Below are 13,974 nucleotides of genomic sequence, written 5' to 3' on the forward strand. Positions count from 1 at the left end.
ATTGTGGCTAGTAACACAGGGTAAATCATTCTATGAAAACATCCCATGGTCTCCTTAATGTTCATACAGAATTTTAGTTTTAAGGCTTCACCTGAAAGGTCCGAACGCACTGAAGCACACAGAGCTCAATTCATCGGCCTTAGAAAGATAATGGGATGAGTTGACCCAGCGGAGCTTGGGACCTGCTGGATGTCCTTCCAGGGCAGACTGTCGGAATGTTGATGGGGCAGTGCTGGTGCCCATGTTGTACTTGTTCTGCAGCTGACTGATTTCCAATCCCCAGAGCAGTCAATCTTACTCTTTTCACTGGCACTAAATTTCAAGTTGACTTTATACGAGAAAATAAAAGTTGGGCATTGAATCGTGCGTAGAACGTTCAGTAGGTCAGTGTGTCATCTCTCAGTCGTATGTTTTTAGGTCCTGCACCCATTCAAAGCCCCATGCGCTACAGCCGTTCACTGTGTTGTATCGTGTGCTGCCAAGCAGGGGTAAAGCACAACTTTTTGTTGCTGCTGTTGCAGGTCGACCTCCCCCTAGAGGATCCAAAGCAACTTCTGGTGGGCAGCCGAAACCAATGGCACCACTGGATAGAGTTTATCAAGAAATAGCCATCTTAAAGAAACTGGACCATATCAACATTGTGAAGCTGATTGAGGTGTGTATGCCAAAGCGGGTTGGGAGGGAAGGGGCGCTGTTGTTCAGGTCAGACTGTGCGGATGGTTACATTCAAGTTTGGTTTTTTTTAAGTTAATGGGGATCAGGAAGTAAAATCCCCTAGATGGCTTTGAAAATCACAGCCTATCTTTACGAATTAAGGACCCGATTCTGCCCACACTCCGCACAGTGGGGCTGTGTATGTGGAGGGCTTGCTTGATCAAGGTCAAAGTTTATAAATAGCAGATCCTTAAGCAACTGCGTGTTTTAGAGAGAGAGAAAGAAAAGTTAAGCCTTGCCTACACACAAACTTGCACTGGTTTAATTAAACTAGTGTAGGCTCCTGTGTGGTTATTCTTTTATTCAGTCTAAGACCAGCTTACTTTGGTTTAGCTTAAACCTGTGCCTAATCAACATAAGCTATCCAAAATAAGCCTAGTTTAAACCAAAATTAGTGTCATCTCAGCCTTTTGCTCCAGTTTAACTAAATCAGTTTATGATCATTCCTTAAGTTAACCTGTGGAATGCTGTATGTAGAAAAGCCCTACGCGTCTGTGTGGCCGGGAGTGGGGGCGGGGCGGGAAGAGAGAGAGTGTGCTTGTGTGGTGATGGACCTTAGTGCCCTATTAATCAATATTTGTCTGACATGGGCAAATAGCATCTTAATTTGCATGCACTGTCTCTAGTAGGCAGAGGAGTGCATGGAATTTGTTTTCTTTAATTCCCCAGATCTTCCCAGGGTAAACTAAAGAAAATTTCTCTCTGTCCTTCAAAAACCTCCTCAGTGCAGTGAGTTTCTAACTGCTAGCAGTTGCTCTGTAGCACTGGAGTCTTTGAATAGGATCTCTGACCCCATAACAACTCCTGTAAGCCCATTCTGATCCTGGCAATGTGGTAAGAAGGGAAATATACCAGTGAATAGCAGTGCTTTCTCAGTGTAAAAGATGGGCATCCACAGAGATATTTGGGTTCAAGTCAAGTTTTAGCTGCAAAGTTTGGTGAACCCTGAATCCAGTGTGATGACAATTATGCAGGGCCACAGCTTAGCTCTGTTGGTGTCATGACATTGCAGCACATGCCCAGTGAGACCTATGCTTGCCCCTCCAGTGGCCCCACACTGCAGTTAGAGAGGTCTGGATGCAACTCCTTTCTGAGCTAGTAAACAATGTGCGCAGGTGGACAGAGGAGATTGCGACAGGGTGATATTCCCAGCTGCTGACAGTCCAGGAGTTCAGGACCCAAACTGAGAAACTTCCTGGCATACTAGTGTGATAGCCTTTCCTTAGATGGTAAGGCCAGCCAGATTTTTGCATGTAGGTTACATGGAGACAGATGCATAGCAGCCTTTCTTGCATATACTTTGTCTGAAAATCAGGCTTATGTGACTGTATGCCATGCATGAGCAGGGCCCTTGGTGTGTACAGTGGTTGTGCTTAACATGGTTCAAGGGTGCAAGTCTTGTTATTTTAAGTCTAGTCTGCAGAGCATCAGAGAAGGGTCAGATTGCAATGTGCAGATCTGTAGCTAAATTTTCCAGGTTTAGGGATGCTTGAGTCTATCCCTACTAAAAACTGGTAAGAAGTGTGTGTGCGCACACGCACATGCGAGATAAAGGCAGGGGAGATAGATGTATATTTAAAGTCACAAATCGCATATTACTCCATTAAACTTCAATTCCAGGTGCTCTGTGAGTTTAACACCCTCCAGCACAACATGAAATATGGGTAATTATAGAGTATTATTGGATTAAAGATGTCTCCCTGTCTGTTTCCCTTCCCTTGCTTCTGTGATATCCATTTTAGGTACTGGATGATTCTGCAGAGGACAATCTGTACATGGGTATGTATCTCCCTGTATGTTAATAGAGCCATACTTGCTTATTCTCACTGAGGTGTTTAATGTACATATCCAGGAGACTTACACAGACCACAACAGAGATAGAGTTGGTACCTATGAAACGTTAAAGTCTCCTAAGGGGTGGGAGAATGCAGAAAGGCATTGCACCAGTGTCATAGAATCATAGAATATCAGGGTTGGAAGGGACCTCAGGAGGTCATCTAGTCCAACCCCCTGCTCAAGCAGGACCAATCCCCAGACAGATTTTTGCCCCAGATCCCTAAGTGGCCCCCTCAAGGATTGAGCTCTCAACCCTGCGTTTAGCAGGCCAATGCTCAAACCACTGAGCTATCCCTCCCCCAGGTTCAGGAGGCCTTGCACTTTAGGAGAGCTGCACAGAGCAAGAGCTGCTGCATCCACTGACACTGAACAGGTATAGTTTGTGCTTCCCGCACACACTCAGCCTGGCTCTAATTCATCCAGCCAGAGTAAAAGGGTGGGAGCAGTGGATGGCTCCTCTTCTCTCTGGGGAGTCTAGTGTGATATGCAAAGACTGAGATCATGTCTGCCTCATGCATGCCCACAAGGAGTGGAGGGAATTTCCTTCTGTCCTGTCTCCCCTAACACCCCTGTGAAGAGTCAGCCACCGAATCTACAAGGATACGCCTCATAGTATAGTAAATAAAGAAATAGTAAAGGAGGCTTTTGAAGCTGCCTGGAAAGAGGGATCTGCCTAGCAAATGAAGCTGCTTTCCTTTGAAAGGCCAGTTTCCCTTTCAAGAGCAGATTCAGCCGAAGCCCACATTGTTTTTCGAGGGACATCAAAGTTGTGGCAGTTGAGGTGGAAACACAAGTATAGCAGGGAGTCCAGCTTGTGTGGCTTTTTGGAGGCCCGGTCTCCTGGAGGGGCGTGTGTGTTAGATTCCTTTTGGTTGAATGAAAGTCAGTGCAAAGTACAATTCAAAAAGCAGAAGAGGAAAAAAGATGTGCTGCTGGGTTACAGTAATGGTGATAGCAGTAATAATAGTGGGGCCGCTTGTCAACCCCTTACTCATACTGGAGAGCAGTTACTCACATGAGTAGACCCACTGGAGTCTGAGCACAGAATGGGTGAGCAAACTAGGGGCATAACCACCTGCATAACTATCTCCAGTGTCACCCTCTCTTTAATCCCTGGAATAGCTTATGTGAGCAGTAGCTCAGCAGTGTGATGAAAGGGTTCATAGACTGGGCCAGGAGTACTGCAGTGGGACAGTAAGGGCCGCTTCATTGGTACTAGTAGGTACATTTGAGAACATTGTAAAAAGCAATTCTTTCATGGGCAGTTAAAACCAAGCCAAGGCGTAGCAGCACTCTGCAGGGTGGGCAAGCCTTACTGTTCCGTCTGCATGTCTCAGTGATGCTGTATGAAGATGTAGGTCTAATCCTGAGTGGGGCTGATTTTCATCCACACACTGCTTCCTTTGCAATGCTCAGGGAACACAGAGCAGCTACTAGGCTGCTCTAACCTGGGACAAGGGCTTGCAGAGAATCAGGGAGCTGTAACCACCCCTCTCTGCTTTACAAAGAATAAGCTTGGCAAAGCTGAGAATCTGGCTGTGTATCTGTAATTCCCGTTAAAGTCAGAGGACGTGGTAAGTGCTCAACACGTCTCGAGCTCAGGCTGTCTGACATTAGGCATTCAGCTGAATGGTGTCACCATTGATAGCACTTCCCAGCAGGACGATCAGAAATACCAGGCAGGCTTTCCTTCTAAAATGTACTGTAGACAATCAAGTAGAGTAGAAAACAAGAGAAGGTGCAGGACAGAGTGAGCTATTGAGACTTAAGCACATTGGCTTGTTTATTTCTTGCATCCATGTACACCATGCAGAGCTTGGTGCTAAGAAAGCAGGGCTAAGAAAACTGAGAAGCTGAGATAGAGGAAATGATAGAATTATTAAATGCTGCCAAAAGCAGCTTCTTCCTGAGCCTGCAAAGAAAGATTGCAGCATGTTATAGTTGCATCTTGATCTGTTTTAACATCACTGCTGTATGGTAGCAAATAGGTCTTTGCTGTAAATAGAGCGGTCTCACTTTACAGATGAGAGTTTGCATTGGGATTTTGCTAGTGTTGCAGTATCTTGTTTAACTACTTGTGAGGGAAAGGTCTCCTTGGTTTTGGCAGATCACCCCCTAACAGTATGGCACCCTACTGCCTAGATGAGCCTACACATCAGACACAAAGGTGTCTAATGGTGGAATTGCATTGCTGGGAAATCCTATGCTATTATGGAGCAGTGATAGCCACTTCGGACTTTAGGCTACAACCCAATTCCCAGCCTAAGCCCTGTTTTTGCTCAGCAGACCCCAGTGAGTTGGTGTTACACCTGTTTACACCTGCATAAATTGAGGCAGAGAGAGATTTAACTGATTGACCTAAGTTCACAGAGTGAGGCAGTGGCAGAGCCATAGATAGAGCTCAGGTGTCCTGCTCTAATCACTATACAATTTTTAAAAAAAAATTAAATAACTTTATCTAGTTTTACATTGACATCTTAATTTTCTGATCTGAGGTATTGGGTAATTGAGCTCTGTAGAGTGGCTAAGAAGGAATGCTTCCATCAGCTTGGGGAAGGAAGGCAGCGTAGTCCTCTAGACTGGGACTCAGGGGACCTGGATTCTATTCCCAGTTCTGCTGCTAGCCTGCTGGGTGATCCTGGGCAAGTCACGTCACGTTTCTGTGCCTCCCGGGCTACAGCATTGTGATGTTTTGGGGTTCAGCTCAGACCAGTAAGGGGTTGTGTTACTACCTGCCCTGCAACTCTGGGTGTCTTAAATGCTGTGCTGCTGTAGCTCACAGCCTGACACCAACAGCCCTCTGAGAAGCAAGCAGGCCACACCCTGGTTTCTATCACCCAGTTACTTTTTGCAAAGTGATTCCAAAACACTCCCAGTCCTGAATTTCCCCAAAACCATCTGCCAATGTGATAATCTGCTGAGGTTCCCAGAACTGTGAGTTACTATGTTACCTGTTTCAACCTCAGTAAGTGAGAGTTTTGCTACTGCTAAGCTGTGTGATAGCTCCCTGACATACCAGCTTGTCGGCCTTGCCAGCAAACTCGTCAGGACTTTGCCAGTCCAAACTTTGCCTAACAGGTAACAGACAGTGAATCCCAACTCCTGAATTCCTGGGAGACATCTCCTTGCCATGTCCAGCCCTCTCATTGAAACTGAGCAAAGTTGCTAAGTTCATTGCTCCTTTAAAGAGACAATACACGGCAGCTCATTAATTTAACTGGGGTTTGACAAACACTCTTATTTCAATCGCAGCACTGAATTGTTTTTGTTGTTCTTCGAGATGTGTTGCACAGATCCATTCCACCATCTGCCCTCATTCCCCTCTCTGTCGGAGCCTATCCAGTAAGAAGGAACTGAGGGGGGTCGGGGCAGATCTGCCCTCTTACAGCGGCATGCAGTGGCGCATGGCGCCAGACCGGAACCAGTGAGGGGGAAAAGTTCTCTGACCACTGTGCACAGGGCGCACACATACCTATAGTGAAATGGACATGTGCAACACATCTTGAAGAACAGCAGTTACAGAAAGGTAGGTTAACCGTTTTTTTAATTATTACATAATTTTCTATTTGTGTTTTATTAATTGAACCTCAAAAGGTTTGGTTTTATGAAAGAAAAACAAGTACCAGATGGTACCAGGCTGTGGCCCATCTATCCTTCCCCCACAGAAGTGTGAGGATTGCTTTACCCCTTACTCCTGTGTGCCAGCTACCTACTTAACTGTGTGGTGGAGCAGCCTCTGCAGGGCTACTACTGTTCCTTCTTCTGCACAGGGGGACAGAGCCAAGGCCCCAGTGTGCCTTCCAGCAGAGGAAATAATCTGCACTAGGAATAGGGCTGAGATAGGTGACTGGGATGTGGACAGGTGGGATGGGGAGGGAGCAGACTTCTGGATCCAACGCCATACAGCATAAGTGTACCACTGTTCGTGGGGAGGGGGAAGTAATCTATAAGGCTGGTACAGGTTATTCCCTGTCTCTCCTGCTCACCCATAGCAGGGTGGGGAACTAGGATGCAGATTGGGACTCTGAGTCACAGGCTGGAGAAGTGCAACAATGCGCTGCTGCTTACTCAGCAAAGCCACGGTTTCACCCATAATAAAAATGAGAACACTCAGAGTTGTACAAACTAGAGCATGTTTCAAACTCATATAATTGCATCCATTTTATCTGTTGATAGTTACATAGCTATCCTGCCAATTTAATACATTACTAGTGAGGATACACATTCATACCGTATCATGTTTTGCTATTGATATTATTGCAGTGATACAAAAAACAATGCTGTTATGCAAGAAGGGAAAATCAAATCAAGAGGGTCTGGAAGCCAGGAGAATGGAAGTAGGGTTAGTAAATTGGCATCTGTTGTCTCCCAATTGGAGCTGGCCTGGGTAGTTATATTTGTCTCTGCTAAAGCAACAAGCTCTTTTAATTCTGCATCGCCTTGTAGCCTTGTTGGGTGGGATAAATTGATTACAATGGTTCTGGGACTGTGTTTATTTTATAGGCAAATATGCTAGAAATGTGTGTCTGCACTAAATTGGATTCCTTCCCTCTTACCCATGGTTGCTTTTTTTTCTTTTTCTTTCAGTGTTTGACCTTCTGCGCAAGGGGTAAGTAGCCCGCAGGGGACTTTGGGGAATAGAATGTTTAGGTGTTTGCAGTTCTCATCAGATGGAGAGCCAGCTTCTGAATAGAGGAGGACTCATTCACTAACTCCCTGGGTGAAATGCAGAGGCGATGTGTAAGATGGTGCCAGTTGTATGTCACTAAGTGGGTGCGAAGGAGACAGATTCCGATTGCAGTTACACCACTGTAAATCAGATACTCTCTAGATTTTGTAGTCACTGAGATTTACACTGGCATAACTGCTTTCAGAATCTGGTGAAGGGAGTCTGACTTGATTAACTTACATGTCAAGTGACCAGAAGAAGTTTTTAAATAATGTAAGTTAAAGTAACTTCCACTTTATACCCTCTTCTGTCATGTCTATGTATAGGGTATGTTTCCTTAGAGTTCCTTGCACTCGTTTACTCACCAGTGTCTAACCTTATGCCAATCACTATTGAATTCTCCCTCGCCCGAATTATTTGAGAGACAACATTTTGTAAATGCAGGAGCTTTTCCACCTCCACACATTACGTTATCCAGATCTTTGGGATAGATACAGTTTACAGCAGATTCTGAAGAGCTTACAATCTTAATACGCAAGACAGGTCCAGGAAGGGAGAAGGGAAGTATTACTGACCACGTTTTTGAATGCCCCTGTGTCAGAGAGAGATGAAGCGGTCAAGGTCAGACAGAGAGCCTCTATCACAGTGAGCAATTGAACACAAATCTGTATCATAGTCTAGTGCCTTTGCCACAAGACCATCCTTCCTTACTTGCTGCTTTGCTTTTGTTTCTCTTGGGTCCTAACACTCACTTTCAGTTCTTTAGATTCTGATGTGGGCTCTGCTTTTCTTTTTGCTGGGTCCTCCAACATAAGAACGTCCATACTGGGTCAGACCAGTGGTCCATCTAGCCCAGTATCCTGTCTTCCGACAGTAGCCAATGCAAGTGAGAACCTCTGCATGCTGTAGCACAGATGCAGTCTGATGTGCATGTGATGCACAATTTTCAGTGTGACACGATAGTTGTTATTGCAGCAAACAATTGATGACCATCACAGAGTAAAATGAGATCATCATTAGAATTTTCTGCTCCAAATGAGTAGAGGTAATGGCTGAAAATGCTTTCCACTGCCAGGTAGAAACACGGGCTGGAATCCTGGCTCAACCAAAAAAACCCAACAATACAGGGGCGCGATACAGTTTTAAAATGTCATAGCATATTCATGTGTCACTGCGCCGTGTGGCAGGGTTGTTGCTATTAACGTCATTATAGTGGTGGGGTGATGGTTTTAGGCCTCATCTAGTAGAGGATGAAAAGCTTTTCACTGTCTAAGCCAATTGAAGGGTAGCTTTTTCCTGAACAGAGTCTATTGTGTTGTGTAGCATGTTGTGGTAGTTTAGGGCGTTTGTCACTGGCCTCACTTTACTCCGATTGAAGCCACTGTTAAAACTCCCACTGACTTCAGTGGCATGAGAGTTGAGACAGTGGTAAGCACTTTTGAAAATCCCACTCTTAGCAACCACTGAAGACAATAATAGTCTTTCCATTGGCTTCATTTAGCTTTGGATCAGGCCCTTAATTAGGGGTCAGTAGAAACACCTTCATTGATTTCAGTAGGCATCGGATTGGGTACTAAGGGTGTAATATTACAAGGTACTGAGCACCCTCAGTTACCATTTATTTCAAGGCAGGATTGAGCCCTAAATCTCTCCAGTACCTGTTACTTCTGTTTTGGAGCTAAACAGAAGAAATGGTACAAGACATGAAAGGAAGGTTTAACCATTGAGGCTATGTGCACACTGCAAAGTGAAGGTTTGATTGTAGCATAGGTAGGCATAACCATGTTAGCTTTAATCTAGCTAGCACGGGTAACAGTAGTGGCAGCATAGGCCAGCAACCAGAGCATATATCCAGGATCCTTGGAGGGCTTGTATTCTGGTTGCTAGCCCGTGCCAGATTAATGCTAACGCAGATACGCTTAGCCATGCTACAATCAGACCTTCATTTTGCAGTGTAGACAAATCCAGAAGCTCCTCTTCCCAAACTCCCCTCCCATACTTTATTTAGGGCCAGGTTCAACTCCCAAGGAAGTCACTGGGAGCCTTTCCATTGACTTTAATTGCACTTGGAATGGGCCTGTAATTCAGAAAAGAAGGAAGAAGGCTTAGGAGAGCTAAGTCTGCAGGGAGATTCCATACATTTTATTTCCCTTTACCACTTTTTTCTGGGCTGCCATCTCTTGCAGGTTAATGGTGACAGGATGAGAGGCAAGGAAGGTCTTACTGGTGATCAGGACAACAGTTGTCCCTTTGGGGAAGGGAGAAAACTCTCTTTTGAGTCTCTGCACAGCTCAGAAAAAGCCATTGTAATCAGCTGCAGCCACGAAGGGGGGCTGTGCCACTCTTTTGAAGCAACCCTTCTACCTCTAGCAGATGGCAATTATACTTCATTAGCAGTCCTGTCGCTCCCATTGCTTCTCCCAGGATTCAGCGACATGAAAATGTTGCCATGTGATGGGGGAGGAAGCTGGAAATCGGTGACAAAAATGGAAACAGACCATTAAGCTCATCTAGTGAAAGAATGGGGGGGGGGGGGTTAAAAAGCACAGAGAGTAGTTTTCTGACATGAGAGATGCGGTGCTGCCAGCTTCCTTGAGCTCTATGGGCTGGGGGGCGGACAGGGTGGTTAAAAGAGAGGGTAGCTGCTGCTAAGTCGCTGGAGACCTCTTGTGCATTGATTCTCAACAAGGGCTCAATCCTGCAAGATACTGAGAGCTCTGGCTCGGATCCAGCACAGCATTTAAGCACACCCTTAAGTCTCTTGAAGTCAGTGGGAATACTCACATGCTTAAAGTTAGAGTGCTTTGCTGCATCAGTGCCAAATACATTGCAGAATCAGGCAGAATCCTGCAAGATGTTAAGCATCCACACCTCCCATTGTCATCATTGAGAGTTGAATGTGCTCCTTACCTCTCAGAAAGTGCTAAGCAGCTTGTAGCGTCGAGGCCCTATATTGCCATTTACGCTTGGCTCTCACCTGTGGGCAGGGGAGAGGAGGGTCACTTAAGAGATTCTGCAGTCCTTTAACAATGAAGACATAAAGGGGGCCACCAGGGTGGGGAAAAGGAAGTTTTCAATCTGACTCCTGAGACTTTTTCGCAGCTGTACTGAACCTTGAACAGGAAAACAGGGTTTTAAGAGCTGCTAAAATGATAAATCAGAAATATTTTCATGTTAATGTCAAACCCTACAAGGGAATATTTAGCCCTTACTCTGGTCTCATTGAAACCTGGACGACACTGGTTTTATTTCCCTTTTCTTCAGGAGCAAATCCTAACTAGCATAATGTCAAATCAGAATCAGGCCTTTGGAAGACTACTTTTGATATGCAAGTTATGTGCCAACTGTATGGTGCTTGTAAAGGCCATAAGGCAATATACCAACAGCAGTTTCTTTCCATGAGACTGATAGTACTGGCTGTGACATGCTTCTTTAGTAAGTGATATAATAATAAATAATACAGTTTTGCACTTTTTATAACACTTTTCATCCATGGTTGTCAATGTTTCACATTGGGGTAGGTATTATCCTGATTTTACAGGAGGGGAAACAGACAATTAGGGCCTGATTTTTAGAAGTGCTGAGAGTCTGCCCAACTCCCATTGCCTTCAGCTGGAGTTATGGGTGCTCAGTCCTCTGAAATCAAGTCCTAGGGGTCAGATTTTCAAAAGAGCTCAGCTCCCATTTAGGCACCAAAGTAAATGGCCAGATTTTCTAATGAGCTCAGCATGCTGGGTCTTTTGAAAAATCTCTCTCTAAGTGTCCGAATGGGAGATGCCAGATGATGAGCACTTATGTAGGTCCCTGAATGGGAGCTGAGTTCTTTTGAAAATCTGACCCCCATTGTGGTTGCTGAGCACTTTTGTAAATCTGGTCTGAAATGACTTGCCCGAGATCATGCAGAGTCACAGACCGAAATAGAACCCGAGAGCTCTGTTTACTAGCTGACTGCCTTTTTCCTTTCAGTCCTGTCATGGAGGTGCCAACTGACCAGCCATTCACTGAAGAGCAGGCTCGGCTCTACTTTAAGGACATTGTCTTGGGCATAGAGTACTGTGAGTACCAAGATCAGTTGCACCTTTACAAAGCATTGCCTTGACCTACATTCTTGTTTGAAGCCAATCTTTTAGTCACTGGTGAACTGTTGGGAGTAAAAGGATACTCTCTAATCATATATGGAGGGGTTTGCAAGATTGGCAATGACACGTCTCAGCCTGGTTTTGTATGGGCCGTATCACAGTTATTCACTGGCAGCCGTTCTTTAAAGTGGCACTATGAAAACGATTAGTAATTTTCTTTTTGTTAACTCTCTTGGATAGAAATTGTAGACTTTAATCCTTACAGCTGTGCCAAGCTTGGCTGAAGCCAGGAAACAGCATTTGCAAAGACACAGGCTAAGAAAGTCAATTAGCTTCAGTTGAAGTGAATTTGCGCTGCTTCCAGCTGAGCTGTGGGGGAAGAGCTTGCAGCTGGAGGGCATCTGTCCTTGTCTGCTCCCTTTGGAATGCATCTCAGTGACTCATCATTACTCAGGGCTGTGACATGGGGAGAATATGCCACCTCATCACCTGCCATCACAGCTGGTGGCTTGTGTATTTCACAGAATCCTCATTCAGTATTCAGCATCTATATATTTTTAATGGGCTATTGCACAATTTATTTTAATCAAATATTGTGTTTCTCCCTCTAACCTGGCAGATGAGTTCCCAAGTATTTTGGGCCAGATTCTCATCTAAGATCCAGGCCTGAGCACTACAAAAGGGCCAGATTTTATCTTTAAATGGTCATCAGGGAATTTCCCTGGCATAAGGGAACTGGCATATCACTGCTGACATAAAGATAATGAAGACAGCCCCTGTGCCAGCTGCCTCACCCCGCGTGTAGGGAAATGTTGGGGGAGAAAGGGAGTGGTTGTGTGTTGGACCCTATGCTAGTGGGATAAGAGCAACCTTTGACTGACTAGCTCTTACTGGGACCGATGCACACTGGCCCTCAGGAATCAGGATCAAAGATTCATTTATGGACTCCTTGATGTGCCTTCCTTTTCTGCACTGAGCAGAGATCTAGCATTCCAGAGCTCACTTGCTGTATCTAAGCTATCAGTTGGGTTTTTACACCACACTCATCACCATGGTATCTGAGTCTCTACTAGATGGTCTCCTTACTTCCTTGTGATCTGCAACCTGGAGTTCAATATCTAGGTGCAGGAGGAAATACCTTCCTTCCTTCCTGGCTGGGGTTCTCCATTTAAGGCTTCCCTTTCTTAGCATTGACAGAGCCAGACTTCCTAATATTATTTAAATATTGCTGAAGTTTACTGTATCTGTGCTGTCACGGGGAATGGTGGCCCTTCAAAATATGCCAGATTTACATCAGATAGGGACAGTTACATTGGTATCTTTCTATTCCCTTGTATTTCCCTAGAGGAATACCTGGAAACTGCAGATGCTGAGGTTACTGAGCTGCAGTTTAGTTTTCTTAAGGGCTAGGACTGTACATACAAATGGCTCTCTTAGATGTCCCTTTGCAGTATTTCATGGCTGGAATTAATATGATTGAACAGTCTCTCTGGCCACTGCTGTACCAAAGAGTTTTAGGCCCAGGTCCTCCAAGATATTTAGGCACCTAACTCACATTGATTTCAGTGGGAGTTAGGCACCTAAATACCTTGGAGAATCTGGGCCTCAGAGACTAGGAATGAAATCCTGGCTCCATTGAAGTCAAAGGCAAAATTTGATTTAGTTGGGGATTGGTCCTGCTTTGAGCAGGGGGTTGGACTAGATGACCTCCTGAGGTCCCTTCCAACCCTGATATTCTATGATTCTATGAAAACTCTTGTTAACTTCAGTGCAAAGGCCATAAGGCAATATACCAACAGCAGTTTCTTTCCATGAGACTGATAGTAATGGCTGTGACATGCTTCTTTAATAAGTGATATAATAATAAATAATACAGTTTTGCACTTTTTATAACACTTTTCATCCATGGTTGTCAATGTTTCACATTGGGGTAGGTATTATCGTGATTTTACAGGTATTATCCTGATTATCCAGGATTTCACTCTAGAAGTCTCATCATACAGCCTTTATTCAGGACAGTAGCTTCATTGACAACTTTACTAAAGCTGTCTATGGGCTAGTTTGTGTTACCCTCACTCATATTGAATCACACCTTCCAACACAAGCTGTGAGTAGTAAGTCAGAGTTGAAGGATCAGACCGTAGGGAGACTTCTAGATATGTAACTTAACCTAACCTATTTTGCTTCCATAGTCTGAAATGCAACATTTTCCACTGTTTCAACCCTTTGGAAAAATCTGTTTGTCTTACTGAACCAGAGGGAATAATTTCTAAATCACTTCCACTGACCATGTTTTTAAAAAGCAAAGACATAGCCTTGTCAGTCTAAAAGAAATGTATTATCCTGTAATATGTACTTAGAGCCTTGTCTGCCTTCAGTTAATTGGATCTCAGAAAGACACAGGGAGCTCTACTGCTCTCCCCATAGGCTAAACAAAGATTTAGGTATTGCTTGGCTCTTTTACAGAAGAGCCGGCTCTGAAAGGGTAACTGGAATGTGAATGTCCCTAACGAGCACAGCAGGCTTTGCTGAGATGAAGGAAGATCATTCACAAGGCCATATTCATATCACACGCTACAATACATTAGCTCTGTCTTCCACCTGAAACTAAAGGGACAATACCAGCCACTGAATGGAAATGAAATAAATACTTACAGTCAGTGGGATTGTACTATG

At 44.6% G+C, this 13,974-nt stretch overlaps 1 protein-coding gene across 2 annotated transcripts in view; it reads left to right on the forward strand.

Annotated features, from left to right (window-relative positions):
• CAMKK1 (calcium/calmodulin dependent protein kinase kinase 1) overlaps positions 1–13,974 on the forward strand; it is a 120,917-nt gene that overhangs the window by 48,758 nt on the left and 58,185 nt on the right. For both annotated transcript variants that reach the window (XM_065418215.1, XM_065418214.1), the window contains exons 5-8: positions 522–655; positions 2,457–2,493; positions 7,138–7,159; positions 11,186–11,274. In XM_065418215.1, the coding sequence (XP_065274287.1) occupies positions 522–655; positions 2,457–2,493; positions 7,138–7,159; positions 11,186–11,274 (282 nt within the window). The remainder of the gene's footprint in view (positions 1–521; positions 656–2,456; positions 2,494–7,137; positions 7,160–11,185; positions 11,275–13,974) is intronic.

This window comes from Emys orbicularis, chromosome 17 (genome assembly GCF_028017835.1).
Source record: "Emys orbicularis isolate rEmyOrb1 chromosome 17, rEmyOrb1.hap1, whole genome shotgun sequence".
Lineage (NCBI taxonomy): Eukaryota > Metazoa > Chordata > Testudines > Emydidae > Emys > Emys orbicularis.